Raw genomic sequence first — 14,176 nt, forward strand, 5'->3', positions numbered from 1 at the left:
GGAAACACGGATGGACTTGTATTGATTGGCTGGGCGCCCACGTGTCACAGTGGAAGGGCTGGGGGGCGGTTCAGAGGGGGCTGGGGGTGCTCAGCGTGGGGGGAGGGCTGAAAGGCAGTCAGAGGGGGACTCTGGGGGAGGAGTTGCTCCCTGGGGGTGGGGGGCTGGGGGACACGCTAATGGGGGCTCAGGGGAGGGGTGCTCAACGGGGGGGGGGGGCGGGGAGAGCTTGTGGTAGCACTCAGAGGGTTGCTCAGGGAGGAGGCGAGCTGGGGGGCTCAAGGGTGCCCAGCGGGAGCAGGGAGGGTGGGTAGCAGTGGGGGCAGCGGGGGGGGGAGCCAAGAGCCAGGTCTGGTGAGGAGGGCTGGGCCTGGTAGTCAGGAGGGGCTCAGGGGGACTGTGGGACAGGGCTTGGGGTCTTGGTGCACCACCCAAAAGGGGGTTCTAGGAGCTCAGTGAGGGACTCACATGGGGCCTCTGGAGGGCTAAATGGAGTGGGGCTTCAGTGGGGGCCGGGGCTAGAGGGTGGGGTTCAGGAGGGACTCAGCGGGGGCGGTGGGCCGGGATAGGGTCTCAGGGGCCCCTCAGGAGGTTGGGGTCAGCATCAACCTCACCCCAGCTTTCAGATTCTACCTCATGACGTTTCCTTTGTGATGACTCCCATTCTGCTTTTTGCACTTGGGAGTCCTGCAGACCAGGCTGCTGTGGGGCCCACACTCCCCTCTTGCAGGGCTCCCCCTCCACCTTTCCTTATTACAGATTTTCTTCTACATTCCGCACAGGGAGGCCTCACGGTGGTCAGGGTGCCATCCTCAGGAGGTCGAGCCCCCAGCCTAAATGGCCATGTGTCCAGCGTGGGCTACACACCCATTCCTGGCCCCTGAGCTGGGGAGGGGTGTCTCCAGGTACAAATAGAGCTCCTGGGAAGCCCCTGCAAGGGGGGCAGTTCTAAGGGGGCCTGTCCCCCTCCTGATACAGAGGGGGCACCTTTCACGTGGGTTAGTCTCCCACTTAGAAGAGTAAAAAGGAGGGGACAGTGGGCTTGCATCTGCTGTCTCTCAAGTGCCACTGGCTCAAAATGGTCGTCAGTTGGCACATTTAGGAGTGACACACCCTGAAGGCCATAGGCGGCCTGATCACACCTGTGGCACCTTCAGGGCTCCTTTCCTGTGTGGGCTGCAGAGGCTCACCTTACATGCACAGTGAAGACAGCCCGGACAAGGCGGTCCGGAGGCCAAGGCTGCTGCCTGGCCAGGATCATGTGCCTGGTGGCTTTTATCCAGCTTCGTGGGGGTTCCACTGTGCAGCTAAACCGGGTAACTTATGGGAAGGTGGGTGGGCACCTGCCTGCCCAGCAGGAACTCAGGCCCTGGCCTCTTGCCATGGGCACATTGCTCCAGTTCTGTTTGCAGGGAGCTCTTCCTCTAGGGCCCAGTGCATGAGGGAGAGTCTGGACTTCAGAGAGCTTTACTCCCTGCAGGTGCTCAGGGACATCAGCGTCCCTTCCCTGTATCTATCCCCGAGGTTTTAGATTTACAGAGCAGTACAAAGAATTCCTGGATACCTTCATCCTGACTCCTTAAATTTACCTTGTGTGCTTTACCCTTCATATGTATACATATATATATATATATATATATATATATATATATGTGCTTTACCCTTCATATATATACATATATATATATATAAATATATATACTGAACCTTTCAAGACTAAAGTGCAGACATGATGTCCCTTTACCCTAAGAACTTGTGTGTATTTTCCCCCAAACCAAGAATTCTCTTACACAACCACGATGATCAAAATCAGGGAATTAAAACAGATACAATAGTATTCTCCAATCTAATGACCTCACTCAGATTTCTGCCTGGCAAATCTCTGCATCCTACAGTCTGCAGGATGCCTTGAACCCATGATAGTCACTCCTGTTTGTCATAAGTGATAACAATACACATAACCATCAAGGTTGTCACTCGTTAAACATCTGTGGCTAGAGTTTGTCATATAAACCTCGCCATTCCCAGCAACATACCTATGGAAAGGGATATGTTCCCAGTTTTACAAATGAAAACAAGAGAGAGACTCAGAGAGGTTAAGGGTTTGGTGGCAGAGCCGGGCTGAATCCAAGTTGGGTGACAGCTGGGGTTGACGCAGTGGAAGGTGGGCTTGCTTTTCAGTGAGACAGATGATGAGGTTGGGGGGCTTGGGAGCCAGGCTTCCTGGGGGGAGAGGGGCCGGGCTGTGTTTGTTGTGTGTTTAGTGTTGACATGTGCCTAGAGATTTCCTTAACCCAAGTCATTCTGTGTCTGCAAGGCGATAGTAACGTCTTCCTCTGTTTCGTGAGGATAGAACAAGGGAGTGCACGGAGAGCACTTGGTGTGAGGCCAGCTGTGGGACACCTGCTGTTATGTGTCAAGTGAATACATGTAAGCCTGTGCCAACCAAGAACTGTCCTCCTGGTCCTTTTGAACAACTTTCAGCGTCAAAGAAAAGGGGAGCCAGGGTTTTCTTCAGAAACAGCTGTGCCCCCTAGAGGACCACAGTGTCAGCACAGCATCTTGAGACTGTCGTGTGCCCGCATCAGCAGGTGACTGGCCTGGTGTTGGCCAATGTCTGTCCTTGGCATTTTGTACCCAGACGGGGGGATGGGGAAGAGCCCCTTCCACGATCTGCATAGGGAAGAGAGCCAGTGAGGAAGGTGCTGAGTGAGGGGCAGGTGGTGAGACCTTCCTTTAGACACAGAGACAGCCTTCTCCACTGCTTGCCAGGGCACATTTGCCAATGGCTGGAGACATTTGGGGTTGCCAAGTGATGGATGGAGTGCTACCAATCTCTAGTGGGTCCGAGGCCCAACACGCTACCTACGCTGCACAGGATGGCCCCTGACACCTAGGAAAATCCCCCAGCATCCAACCACAACATGAATACTGCTGAGCATGTGTAGAGTGATGCTGTTGCTTTGTCACAAGTGCCGTCTCTGTCCCATCATCTCAGACCCAGCTGCTTGTAGCGTAGCGATGATGTAAGTTTGCCATCAGCTTCCAAAGACCAAGGGCCTTTTAGGTGGCCTGCAAGATGCTGATTACAAAATACCATTTAATAAACAAGAAACTGGCCGATGTGGCACCCTTGTGGAACCGCGCCTCACCCATCCCCACCCATCCACAAAGCGTTATGTCGACAACTCAAGCAAAACGAGGTCTTCTAAGTCACTGCACCACACTGCTGCTCCCTAAGTGTGGGGCGGATTTTCTGCTGTTTTGACGTTTCCTCTCTGTCAGCGGTCTACCGCCTATATCAGTGCCCAGACAGAGAGTGGGCAGGCCCGAGGAGCACGTAGCCCTGCAGGTTTGTGGTGACGGGTCCTGTGTGACCAGGGGCAGGAGGAAAACGTGACAAGGACGTGTTCAGAACCAATCCTCTGAAATGAGAGGCGTGCCTTCACATCCCTGCAGGAGCCTCGAGAAGAAAACTTTCCTGCCCTTCACTCGAAAGGAGGTTGGATTTACACACTGACAGGAAGGCAGTCCTCCCGTAAATCACAGTCCTTTCTAGGGTCCACAGAGCACTGGCTGCGGGTGTCGTTCCCAGGAGCTGCCCAGGAAGGCTCAGCACAGTCTGGGAGGGAGGGAGAGAGGGCCTGTGTATCGGAGGACTCAGGACACCCAGGACTGAAAGGACAAGCTGGAGGGGACACGACACTTCATGAGATAAGGGGAGGCCCACGAGGGACAGGGCGGCCCGGGAGCGGACGGGGCACGCCCACAGGGAGAGGGCGGGACACCCCCACAGGGAGAGGGTGGCCCTACACAGGCCGGAGGGGGCGGGGCAGAAGTTCTGCGCTTGCGCCTGCCCCGCGCCGCCTGCCTGCGCCCTCATCCTTCAGCCTTCGTGTTTCCGGCCGTGCCTATCTGCATCCGGGGCACGAAATCCCTCCGCCGGGACTGGGGCGGTGGCACCCGGCCGGAACCGGAAGCGAACCCTGCGCCAGGCGGGGAAGCCGGCGTCGGACCCGTCAGCAGCCGGCGGCGGTCGTCGGGGGCGGCGGCCGCGCTGCTCGGTGCGAGCCGGTCCCGCGGCCGGGTGGGCGGTCCGAGGGCGCGGCGCCATGAAGCTGTACAGCCTCAGTGTCCTGTACAAAGGCGAGCCCAAGGCGGTGCTGCTCAAAGCCGCGTACGACGTGTCCTCCTTCAGCTTCTTCCAGAGGTCCAGGTGAGCGGCCCGGGCGGGGAGGCCAAGGGGGCGGGGTGGGAGGTGGGAGGGGGGAGGCCTGGGGGGCGGGGGAGGACGGGGGGAGGCCCGGAGGGCGGGGGTGGGCGGCGGGGCCCGGCCTCCTTGGGAGGAGCGCGACGATGGCCTCTTCCTCGGTCTGGGGACTGTGCCTTCGAGGAATCATCTTCGTTTCGCTGGATAAAAGACTTATGCTATTCTAGAACATTATTCCCGTGCTCGCTGTTTTACGTATTCTTGTCGTTGTAAAATTATCAGGGGCCTTGGAAAAAGTGCAGATTCCCAGGTTCACACCCAGACGTCCCGAACTAGAGGGTTGGGGCCCAGAGGTCTGTATTCCAACCTAGGCAGCTTGGGCGCCACACCTTGGGAGCCGCTTAGGGTATCTGATGGGCCTTCCCAGCGATTCCGTGGGAAGGTTATTGGTATAATCTGCGTACTCCGTTTTGTCAACGGAGTCACTGAGGCCTGGAGAAACCAGCCAGGACTCACTGTGTGCTGCTTCCAGTGGAGCCCTGATGGGGCCAAAGGGTCTGCACTGAGGATTTGGAAGGAAGCGTGGGATGTGTAGGCCTATAGGCTTCTCCTGTTTCTGGACGCTTTAGTAGCAGGAAACTGTGTTGAAGACACAGCAGACACTTGCAGCCCATCGTGGGCGGGCTGGGTGACTCAGGCACAGAAGGGGAAGGACCCTCCAGGGTCCATGTCTGTGGCCACACGGCCCCGGGGGCTAGTGGACGCTATTGTCTGGACTCGGAATTCAACAGTTCCTGTTCCTGATGAGAGGGCTTTGCTGGCAGAATCTAAAACCGTTTCTGTTGTTTTGTAAAATGTTCGGCTTGTTTTGGGTCCTTAGTGAAGCACCTTCTTGATACTCGGTTTCCTTTACTGTGGTCTCCATTCTCTGCTTGTCTGTGATGTTCGGTGCCAGCTTGGCCAAGTGGTTCCTTTTCTTTCTCCCGGCCCTTGTCTACGGAGGGTCCTCAGAGATTTCAGTGTGGGACTGTGACCTCACTGGTGAGGGCTCCTGGACCGGTTTCTGGTGGCGAGCACAGCTGCAGCACTCTAGGCACATCCTCTTAAGGCAGTGGATGATCTAGCTTTTTCCCATCCTTCCTGCCTCATGATGACCAGACCCCAGGTTGTAAAACCTTCAGATGGTTCCCCTGTTTTTCTGCCTCTGTGTGCAGACTTTTGCGAGAGTGTAACTTCTCCTCTGTCTGGTGACAGTCCTGCTATGAGCTCTGTCTCTGGTTGGTTTTATTGCAAGGACTTCCTTGTTTGGAGACGTCTTTTCTGTGGGATTGTTTCCATCCTATCACTCTCTCAGGGTGATGGAGCAAGTGCTGCTGTGCGCCAGGCATGGTGCTTTGCACTCGTGTGACCATCATAGCGAATCTGGATTTCCTAGTTGAGGCACAGTGCCGCAGGTAACTTGCTTGGAGGTCACACATCTCGCACATGGTGGAGCTGGGGTCCCAGCCGAGGACGTCCACCGCAGGGTCGGAGATCCTCACGCCACATGGCCCCCTGCATGGCAGTCCCAGTCACAGGCTTCCTGTTGGCCCCTGTCCCTCTGGCTGCACTGTTGTCACCTGTGATTCTTCCATTCCGGCCGCATCTCTCTGTCCGACGGCCCTGGTACAAATCATTTCCTGGTCTCGGCCAAGCCATTGTCTCCGAGTAGCCTGGATGACGTACCTCAGATGAGCCAGCGCACCCTAGGCCGGGTTCTGTGCCCTCGGCCGTGTCCACGGCGTGTGTGCATCCTGCCTCAATGTCTGGCGTGTGCGGCAGCCCACCTGGTTGCGTGTCTGCTGCCTCCTGCTTCTCCCTGTGTCCGAGGGCCTCTGCTGACCACAGCGTCAGCATCCTGGAAGCCTGCAGTAGGTGCCCCAGAGGTCTGGAAGTGGGTTGTCTGGCGCGCTAGGAGCAGCAGGTGTGGTGTGAATGGTCAGGGCAGTTAGTAACAAAACCACGTTTATCGCTTGTCGCCGAGGCCCGGAAGGCAACGAGTGAAGCCAAGAAACACTAGCTCCTTAGTGTCCAAGCTCAGAGGTCACCTTCCATTGTGCCAGTGACAAGGTGACAGGAGGAGGTAATCTGTGTTATGTTTCTTAGTGTTCAGGAGTTCATGACCTTCACGAGTCAGCTGATCGTGGAGCGCTCGGCCAAGGGCAGCAGAGCTTCAGTCAAAGAACAAGGTAAGAGGACCGCCCCCTCCCTGGTGTGCACCCCATCACGCCTCAGGCAGCCCGTGGCTCTCTGCACACTGCCGGCCTGCCCTTCTTCCCTCCTCTTCCTTCTGCTTGCACACGATGCTGAGCCCACTGCTGCCATCTGAGCCGCCCAAGTCAGTGTGCCCCTGTAGCTCACACCTGCTTCAGGTGAGGGTCTGACTCTTGGAGCTGTACACGGCCTTCCTGAATCCTTCTCTTTCCCTCCAGAGCTGGACACATCTCAAAAAAGGATTTGCAACCAGCCCTGTTGAGGTAATACCACGTCCTGTGCTCCTTAGGTTTTGGACCAGGAATCCGAAAACTCATCCTGTTTTTCTCTTGGCCAGTATTTTTACTTGTTCACAATTCAGGTTTCCCGTGAGAGTCTTCAGGCTTTTATCGTAGAGACATATGTTGTACAGACCGATCAGGAAAGACAGACGTGTCGTATAGACACATCACGTGAACCTCACTGGGCAGAGACGCCCGTCGCACGGTGCTGCCCTGGTCTTGTGACCTGGAGGCCCGGTCACCATCCTGGTGGTGCGTCTGTTCTGCATGAGATCCTGGTACCTTTCACGACGCAGGAGTGAAATTGGATCGTGAACATGGAAATAGTCTGGTTTCCTCAGGCCATGTCTGCCTTCCCAGTTTTCTTAGAAATGTTCCATCTGCACTGGTCCAGCGTCTCCAGTTCTGCGGATGCATACATTTCGGTTCGCGTTTGAACCTTTCGGTTCGCGTTTGTCTGGGAGTGCAGACAAAGCCTGGAGAGTGTCGGTGATGGTCCTGTCCCCCACCCCGCTCTCCTTTATCTCTGCCCTTTCTTGATTGCAGAGCTCACGATCTCACCTTCTCCCCTTTTGTTGTTTTTGTTTGTTTGTGCCAGGGTCCGGTGCTTGAGCGTCTTAAGGACAAGAAGCTTCTTATTTGTCAGCTGTTGCCCTCACATCCCTTTTACTGTGGGGTGTGGTTAGCTGCATCGTCTTCGAATCCTTTGTAAAATGACAAAAATTCATATCCTAGTTAATGAATGTTTTGCAGAAGCTCTTGTACAGACTGTACCTTTGGATAACTTGATGGCTTTGGCACAGGAATCCATAGGCAGCAGGGACTCATGTTTTTGTAGATGGACCTTCTCTCCACTGTCCTCCCCTCTCCTCTTCCTCCCTTACGCCCTCCAGTCCAGCACAGAACACAACAGGCCAGGATTCCCGTAATGAGGAACCTGAGGCCCCGAGAGGTGATTTCCTGATTCGAGGACACTTTTATAGGAATGTTTAAATTTTTTTTATATTTATTTTTGAGAGACAGCAAGAGAGCGTGTGCACGAGTGTGAGAGGGGCAGAGAGAGAGGGAGACACAGGGTCCGAAGCAGGCTCCAGGCTCTGAGCTATCAGCACAGAGCCCAACAGGGGGATTGAACCCACAAACCGCGAGATTATGACCTGAACTGAAGTCAGATGCTTAACCGACTGAGCCACCCAGGTGCCTCTCTTTTTTTTTAAGTTTATTTATTTTAAGAGCGAGAGGGAGAGCAGGGGATAGGCAGAGGGAGACACAGAATCTGAAGCAGTCCCCAGGCTCTAAGCTGTCAGCACACAGCCGGACGTGGGGCTCAAACCCACAAGCTGTGAGATCATGACCTGAGCCGAAGTCTGACACTCAATTGACTGAGCGCCCCAGGCAAGCGCATTGGGATTTTTTTAAGAAATTGGAGGCTATTTGTCTCTTCCAGGGTCTCTTCAGCTTGGAAACAGAATGGAGCCTGAGACATGCAGTTCCCTGAGTTGCGGGCAGGCCTGATCTAGAGCTCAGGATGGAACTTAGAAACACACCTGGGACCGTGTTGCCTGGGATGTTTTCTGCTCCCCTGGCTTTGCACACTGGGCCCCTGGGCCTTGGCTCGTCCTAAAGCAGACATTGGGTCATGCTGGTTGCAGAGCTCCGTTATGCACTGTTCGTGCAAGCTTCATTGATCCAGAAGGCAAGGGCTCAGCATTGTGATGCTTTGATGATCAGGGCTGAAAACGTCTAAGGGCCTCAAGTTACCACATGCGTGTCTGACTTCTCCTCAGAATATCTGTGCCACGTCTACGTGCGAAACGACAGCCTTGCAGGGGTGGTCATTGCTGACAGTGAATATCCGTCCCGGGTGGCCTTTACCTTGCTGGAGAAGGTGAGTTTGCAGTGTGGCTGGACTGGGCTCGGATCGACAAGTGGGGTCAATGCCCGAGTTACAGGGGATGAAGTAGTGTGTCCCTAATCAACCCATTTTCAGCCGTTTTTTCTTGGCCCTAAACCAAGAGACAGTCTGGCATCCCTTCCCAGTTCTTTCCCTGGCACTGATTTCTGTCTGTCATCCCTCCCATGTCTGGGCTCATGTCCCCAAGTGCCACCTTGACTCACCCTGTCTGCCTCAGCATCACAGCCTACTCCTGGGATGGGCTCTAGGGCCAGCTCTGGCTGTGTTCTTGCCCCTGCCAGTCCTCTGGCCACTCTCTTCCTGCCTCTGCCCTCAGCAATGGTGATTGTGGCTCCTCTGAGCCACACTGGACTCTGTGCCCTGCTCTGTGGCTGCCTCCCCTCCGTCAGGTTGTCCCTGCACACAGTGGGCCCTCCCACCTCCGTGCTTCTGCCCGTGCTGCAGTGATGGGCGCTCCTTCCCCACACGGGTCCAGCGCCTGTGTGTCCATCAGTCCTTTAAGCAACACTTACCGTAAACCCCTGTTTACGGGCTCTGGCCCCTAGCCTCCCACAGCACAGTGCACTTATAAGCCTGTGAAATCTGGTGGTCACTTAAATCGGAAGGATCCAGTTCCCTTTTGAAGAACTGTTTTGGAAAAAGAGGGCCAGTACCTTTTCTTCTAGAATTTTTATGGCCGCGTCAAAGCAGAAATCTTTAAAATTCAGATGCTTTTATCATTCTCCAGATGAGGTTCATCTCAGGCTGGGTACAGTTCGTATTTAATTACCAGAATACTTATAATTCGAGCTTCAATGTGCCCCTGGCCACTAGCTGTCCTCCTCTTCCCTCCTCCCAGGCCTGCCAGCCTCTCTTGGGTGAGGCTGTCCATTGAAGCCCTGTAGCTGTGATGGTGCTGATGCACTCTTCTGTCTTGCAGGTACTAGACGAATTCTCCAAGCAGGTGGACAGGATAGAGTGGCCAGTCGGATCCCCTGCTACAATTCACTACACGGCCCTAGATGGCCACCTCAGTCGATACCAGGTAGGGTGTCTAATCGCCCCGAGGAGAGGCCATGTGGCACAGGAAAGCCGGCAGCCCTGATGGCCGTGGCTGTAGGTGACTCCAGGCAGCCTTGGTGTCGACATCCCTCTGAAACATCCAGGGGCTCACGTTAAGACCTGGAACCTGAGCCCCACAGCAGGCTTCCATTTCTCTGTCCTGTGTTTAAGCAGCCTGAGGGTTTTTAACTTGGGAAAGTGTTTCTAGCTCAGTTGGGTTGAGCTTTGTTTCCAAATGGTCCTGATGTTATTCTTGGCTCTTCCCCTAGAACCCCCGAGAAGCTGACCCCATGAGTAAGGTGCAGGCTGAGCTGGATGAGACCAAAATCATTCTGGTAAGCAGAGCGGGGGCCAGCATGTCCCAAAGCTGGGGGCAGAAAGCCTGGTGGCCACCGTGCACACCATCAAGGCTTGTTGGGAGTCCTAGTCCAAGCGCTTTTCTTTCTTTTTTTTTTTTTTTTCCCTAATATTTATTTTTGAGAGGGGGAGAGAGAGAGAGAGGTAGAGCACAAGTGGGGGAGGGGCAGAGAGAGAGGGAGACACAGCATCCGAAGCAGGATCCAGGCTCCGAGCTGTTAGCATGGAGCCTGATATGAGGCTCAAACCCACGAACCGCGAGATCATGACCTGAGCTGAAGTCTGACGCTTCACCAACTGAGCATCCCAGGTGCCTCCCCAAGCTCTTTTCTGAAGGGGGTGTTTGCCCGCCTCTCCCTGTGCATCCAAGGCCTCGAAGCCAGACTGGCTTAGGCAAGGCCAGGCCTAGCCCTCCTGCCTGTTGTGAGGGGTCCATGTGGAGCACCAGTGTGGTCCCCCACCCCCCCCAACACTCCCCTCTGGCAGTTACTGGTTGTGATGGCCTGAGTTCTGTGGCTCTCCTTCCCTGTGCTGGTGCCTTCGGTACTTTGTCTCCAAGCCCAGCAGGTGCCTCCCTTACGGGGTGTGGGCTGCGGGGACAGCTACCAGTGCTGACTAAAGACAGATGTAGGGTCATCAGGCCCCAGCCAGGAGACCAGGAATTTGCATCCTGCCTGAGACCTCCTGGTTTGTAACCTTAGCTTCAGCTTCTCCCTGCACTTTTTTTGTTTGTCTTTTTGTTTTTTTAAGCTTTGATCTGCCTTCGGCTCTTGAGGCATCTGTTTTCACTTCAAGTTTGGTCTTGTGGCCTCTGCCTCACACCTGGTCCCTCGCTTCCTGCCTGCCACTAGTCTGTCCAGCAGACAGTGACCATCGCTATGTCACCCTCTGCTCGTAGCTCCTCAGCCCGTCTTAGGACAGCTGTGGGGCCACCTGTAGGCTCCCTGGCACGGCCCCACGGTCTCATGGCCTCCCTTTCCTGCCTGGCATCCCTGCTGGTGCCCCTGTGCACAGGCCTCCAGGATGCCACCGCGTGGTCACTACTTGTTCATGCATCTCCTTGACTAGCATGTGAGCTGTCATGACTGGGGGCTTTTCCCTCGTCCTTATCTCTATACCCCTGAGCCCAGTGCAGCGCCATGCTTAGGCCACCAATGCCCAGCGGCTCATGATCCCTGACTGAGTGGATGCAAAAGCCCAGAAAAGGTGCCCGGGGAAAACCCTGCCCAGACATAAAACTCCTGCCAACACCAGCTCAGCTTTCGTGCACACAGGTGTCCCCTGGGGCTGGACTCGGGTCTGGGCAGGACCCAAGTGTTCGGGACCACGCTTCAAGTAATGTGGTTCTGAGGCTCAGGAAGGAAAGCAAGACATGGCAGTCTTGAGGTGTGTGCATCCTGTACCGCCTGCTCCCCCACGGCTTCTAACCGAGCCCCGGCCCTATTCTGGCTACAAAAATCGTGTCTCTGGTCCTGCCATTCTTCCCTTCCGTGTCTTCATCTGGTTAACTTCCGTGGTGAGAACCTAAGCTGTTCAGCTGCACGTAGAGATGAAGCACATCATTGCTCATTCTTGGGTCTGCGTGTTTCATGCTCGTGTGCCTGGGTTCCTGCCGCTCCCGTTGAAGAGGTCTCCGGGGGCCCTGTGGCCGCTCCAGCAATGGCCATCTGGGCTGGAAGCGAGCCGGCCACTTGCTGGTGGCCCCAGGGCAGGGGGCTCTTGTGAGGGCCTCGTTCCTTCACCCCGAGATCAGGTCTGTGGGTGCGGCCGCTCCCTGAGTGCTCACATGTAAACACAGGTCCCTTCAGGAAGGTGAGGCGCAGTCTGTCTGGTGGGAATACATGTGTGTGAGGGCGGGTATAAGTGACTTCTGGAGCGTGCTTGTCTCAGCCTGTGCTGTGGGCACCCCGTGGGACAGTCACTAGGTCCTGTTCCATCCGTAAGTCTGGGACACGGCTGACGCATGGTAGGGAGGAGCCCAAGGGAGACGCACTCCCCGTGGTTGAGCTTCAGGAGGGACTCACGTCCACCTGCTCTGTGAACATCAGAGTGTTCTCTTCTCTGACCCTGCAGCACAACACCATGGAGTCTCTGCTGGAGCGGGGGGAGAAACTAGATGACCTGGTGTCCAAGTCTGAAGTGCTGGGGACACAGTCTAAAGCCTTCTATAAAACGGTGAGCACCGGCCCTGGCTCTGGGCACCCCTCCCTCGGGCTCTACCGCATGAGCCTTCGGGACGTTCAGTGACGTGTGGGGAGAGCACAGGAGGTGGCCGAGGCCTGGCAGCAGCGGCAGGCAGGCTCATCAGGCGCCGCAGGAGGGTGGGTCTGCTCAGCTCCTGGTCCCGCCACTCGCAGAGCATATCGGTGCTCAGTCTTCTCAAAGAGGCTCTTTTGCCTCCGTTGTCTCCCTGCAACAGAGGTGCTTTGCTGTCTGGACGGCGGTGGGGCTGAGTTTATACATGGGCTTTCCTGTGAGCTTGGGAGGGGCCTGGCCTGTGGAGTCTGGGGGCAAGAGAGGGGATCTATCCAGTCCTCTGAAGACATTCTCGGTACCACCTCCACACGTGTTGTCCGATAGCACCTGGGGACACAGACTGGGCCAAAGTCAGACACTCTGGCTGCCTCACACGGCCTCGCTCTCCCTCCCCCTCACCGACGGAGGCCCGCCTCTCTGAGGTGCCCCCAGGTCCTCCAGCCGGCTCAGCAGTCCGATTCCTGGAGCCCCACGGGGTCCCCCCGCCGCGTGTGCCCTGGTGGGGCTGCTGGCGGCCTCCATCCTCTCCAGCTCCTGTTTGTTTCTTTCAAGGCCCGGAAGCAGAACTCATGCTGTGCAGTAATGTGACAGCAGCGCGCAGAGGCCCCTGGGCCAAACGCCAGTCATTCGCATCAGAACCACAGTCCCTGGAGAAGCAGAGCCACCACAGGAAGACTCTGCACCCCTGGAGCCCTTGGCAGGGACCGAGGGGTCGCAGAACGGCCTGGGGGTGGGGAACATTCAAATTTACATGCCTGATGATTTTTGAAAAGATGGTTTGAGGCCCCCAGGGATGTATTATTGGGCCAGATGAAACCATAAACTCTTGAGTGACTCACACGGATGCTGATGGGCTCGTCTCTCACCCCTGGGAAGACCCGTGGGCCCCTGACCTGGGCGAGGCCCCCAGCAGGTCGGAGCCAACCTTGTCGGGCCTTAGTCTGCCTTTGGGTTGTATCTGTGCCCGGATTGTTTTAACTCTGCAGTAGGCCGAGGGGAGGCCTGACTGCAGGGCTGGGGGCACAGACCTGGGGCTCGGATCTTGGGAAACCCACTGTGGGTGGGCGTGAGGGGTCGGGGCGAGCAGGGTGTAGGCCAGTGCTTTGGGCCAAGGTCCACGGTGGGAGGCGATGGTCACCAGGCTTCACGGATTCTGGGGTACCTTTGCACTTCTGCTGAATTGACCTTTTGCTGAGGGCACTACCTATCCGTTACATTGCACAGAAATGCCTGCAGGGGCGCAGGGCATGGGGGGTCATCTGCCCTGAACTTCAGTTGGGCTCTGACCACCAGGTCACAGCAGTATGTGTGGTCTCTTAACTCGTGTTCCTTTGCCTCGCTGGCAACAAGACTGTCCCAGCAACCGCCTGGGGCCTGTGTGCCTTAGCAAGTGGCCTTTCCTGTGGCTGCTGTTCCTGGGCACCAACACCAGGTACCGGCCATCCTGAGCCTCCCAATGCCCCATGGGTGTGGTCTGAGCCAGCACCTCCCCAGCCCGACCCCCGCAGGAGCACTGCCTGAGAGGCCCCCCCATCCAGAGGCACAAGCCCCCGCCATGAGACCTGCCAGCCCCCTCAGGCCCTGCTGCCTCCCCCTGTCCTAAGTACTTCCAGAGCATGCCAGCTCACGATGCACCCTTGGGACCCACTCCCCACAGAGCCCTTCCTGGGGTGGTGTCAAACAAGATCCCGTCCCAGGGGGTCCTTCCCTGAGCTGGTTCTTGCCCTACCCAGGAGGTCCCACCCACTGCCCTGGCAGCAAGTGCCAGCCCCTGAATTCCCTTGCTTGGGCTGGAAGGTGGAACTTCATGGCTTCTTGACGACCCTGCCCTAATGGGTGTACCTGCCAGCTGCCCTTTTGGCT

The 14,176-nt window shown here is 56.4% G+C and overlaps 1 protein-coding gene across 2 annotated transcripts; it reads left to right on the top strand.

Moving 5' to 3' along the window:
- The first annotated feature begins 3,950 nt into the window (after window positions 1-3,950).
- YKT6 (YKT6 vesicular SNARE protein) lies at window positions 3,951-13,153 on the top strand. 2 transcript variants are annotated; one of them, XM_060632036.3, is made up of 7 exons: window positions 3,956-4,216; window positions 6,356-6,438; window positions 8,532-8,632; window positions 9,579-9,683; window positions 9,970-10,035; window positions 12,131-12,232; window positions 12,866-13,153. In XM_060632036.3, the coding sequence occupies exons 1-7, from the start codon at window positions 4,113-4,115 to the stop codon at window positions 12,899-12,901; spliced, it is 597 nt and encodes a 198-aa protein (XP_060488019.1). In that variant the 5' UTR covers window positions 3,956-4,112; the 3' UTR covers window positions 12,902-13,153. The 2 variants fall into 2 exon arrangements, with proteins under 2 accessions (XP_060488020.1, XP_060488019.1); XM_060632037.3 differs by lacking the exon at window positions 9,579-9,683 and having other exon boundaries at window positions 3,951-4,216.
- Window positions 13,154-14,176: the final 1,023 nt, after the last annotated feature.

Source organism: Panthera onca, chromosome A2, assembly GCF_046562875.1.
Source record: "Panthera onca isolate mPanOnc1 chromosome A2, mPanOnc1 haplotype 2, whole genome shotgun sequence".
Classification (NCBI taxonomy): Eukaryota; Metazoa; Chordata; class Mammalia; order Carnivora; family Felidae; genus Panthera; species Panthera onca.

What these genes read in the sequence shown, in the direction of transcription:
- YKT6 (XM_060632036.3), top strand. Translation starts at nt 4,113, where the DNA reads ATGAAGCTGTACAGCCTCAGTGTCCTGTACAAAGGCGAGCCCAAGGCG. An exon ending in AGCTTCAGTCAAAGAACAAG is followed by an intron (nt 6,439 to 8,531) that starts GTAAGAGGACCG and finishes ACTTCTCCTCAG; the next exon opens with AATATCTGTGCCACGTCTAC. An exon ending in GCCACCTCAGTCGATACCAG is followed by an intron (nt 9,684 to 9,969) that starts GTAGGGTGTCTA and finishes CTCTTCCCCTAG; the next exon opens with AACCCCCGAGAAGCTGACCC.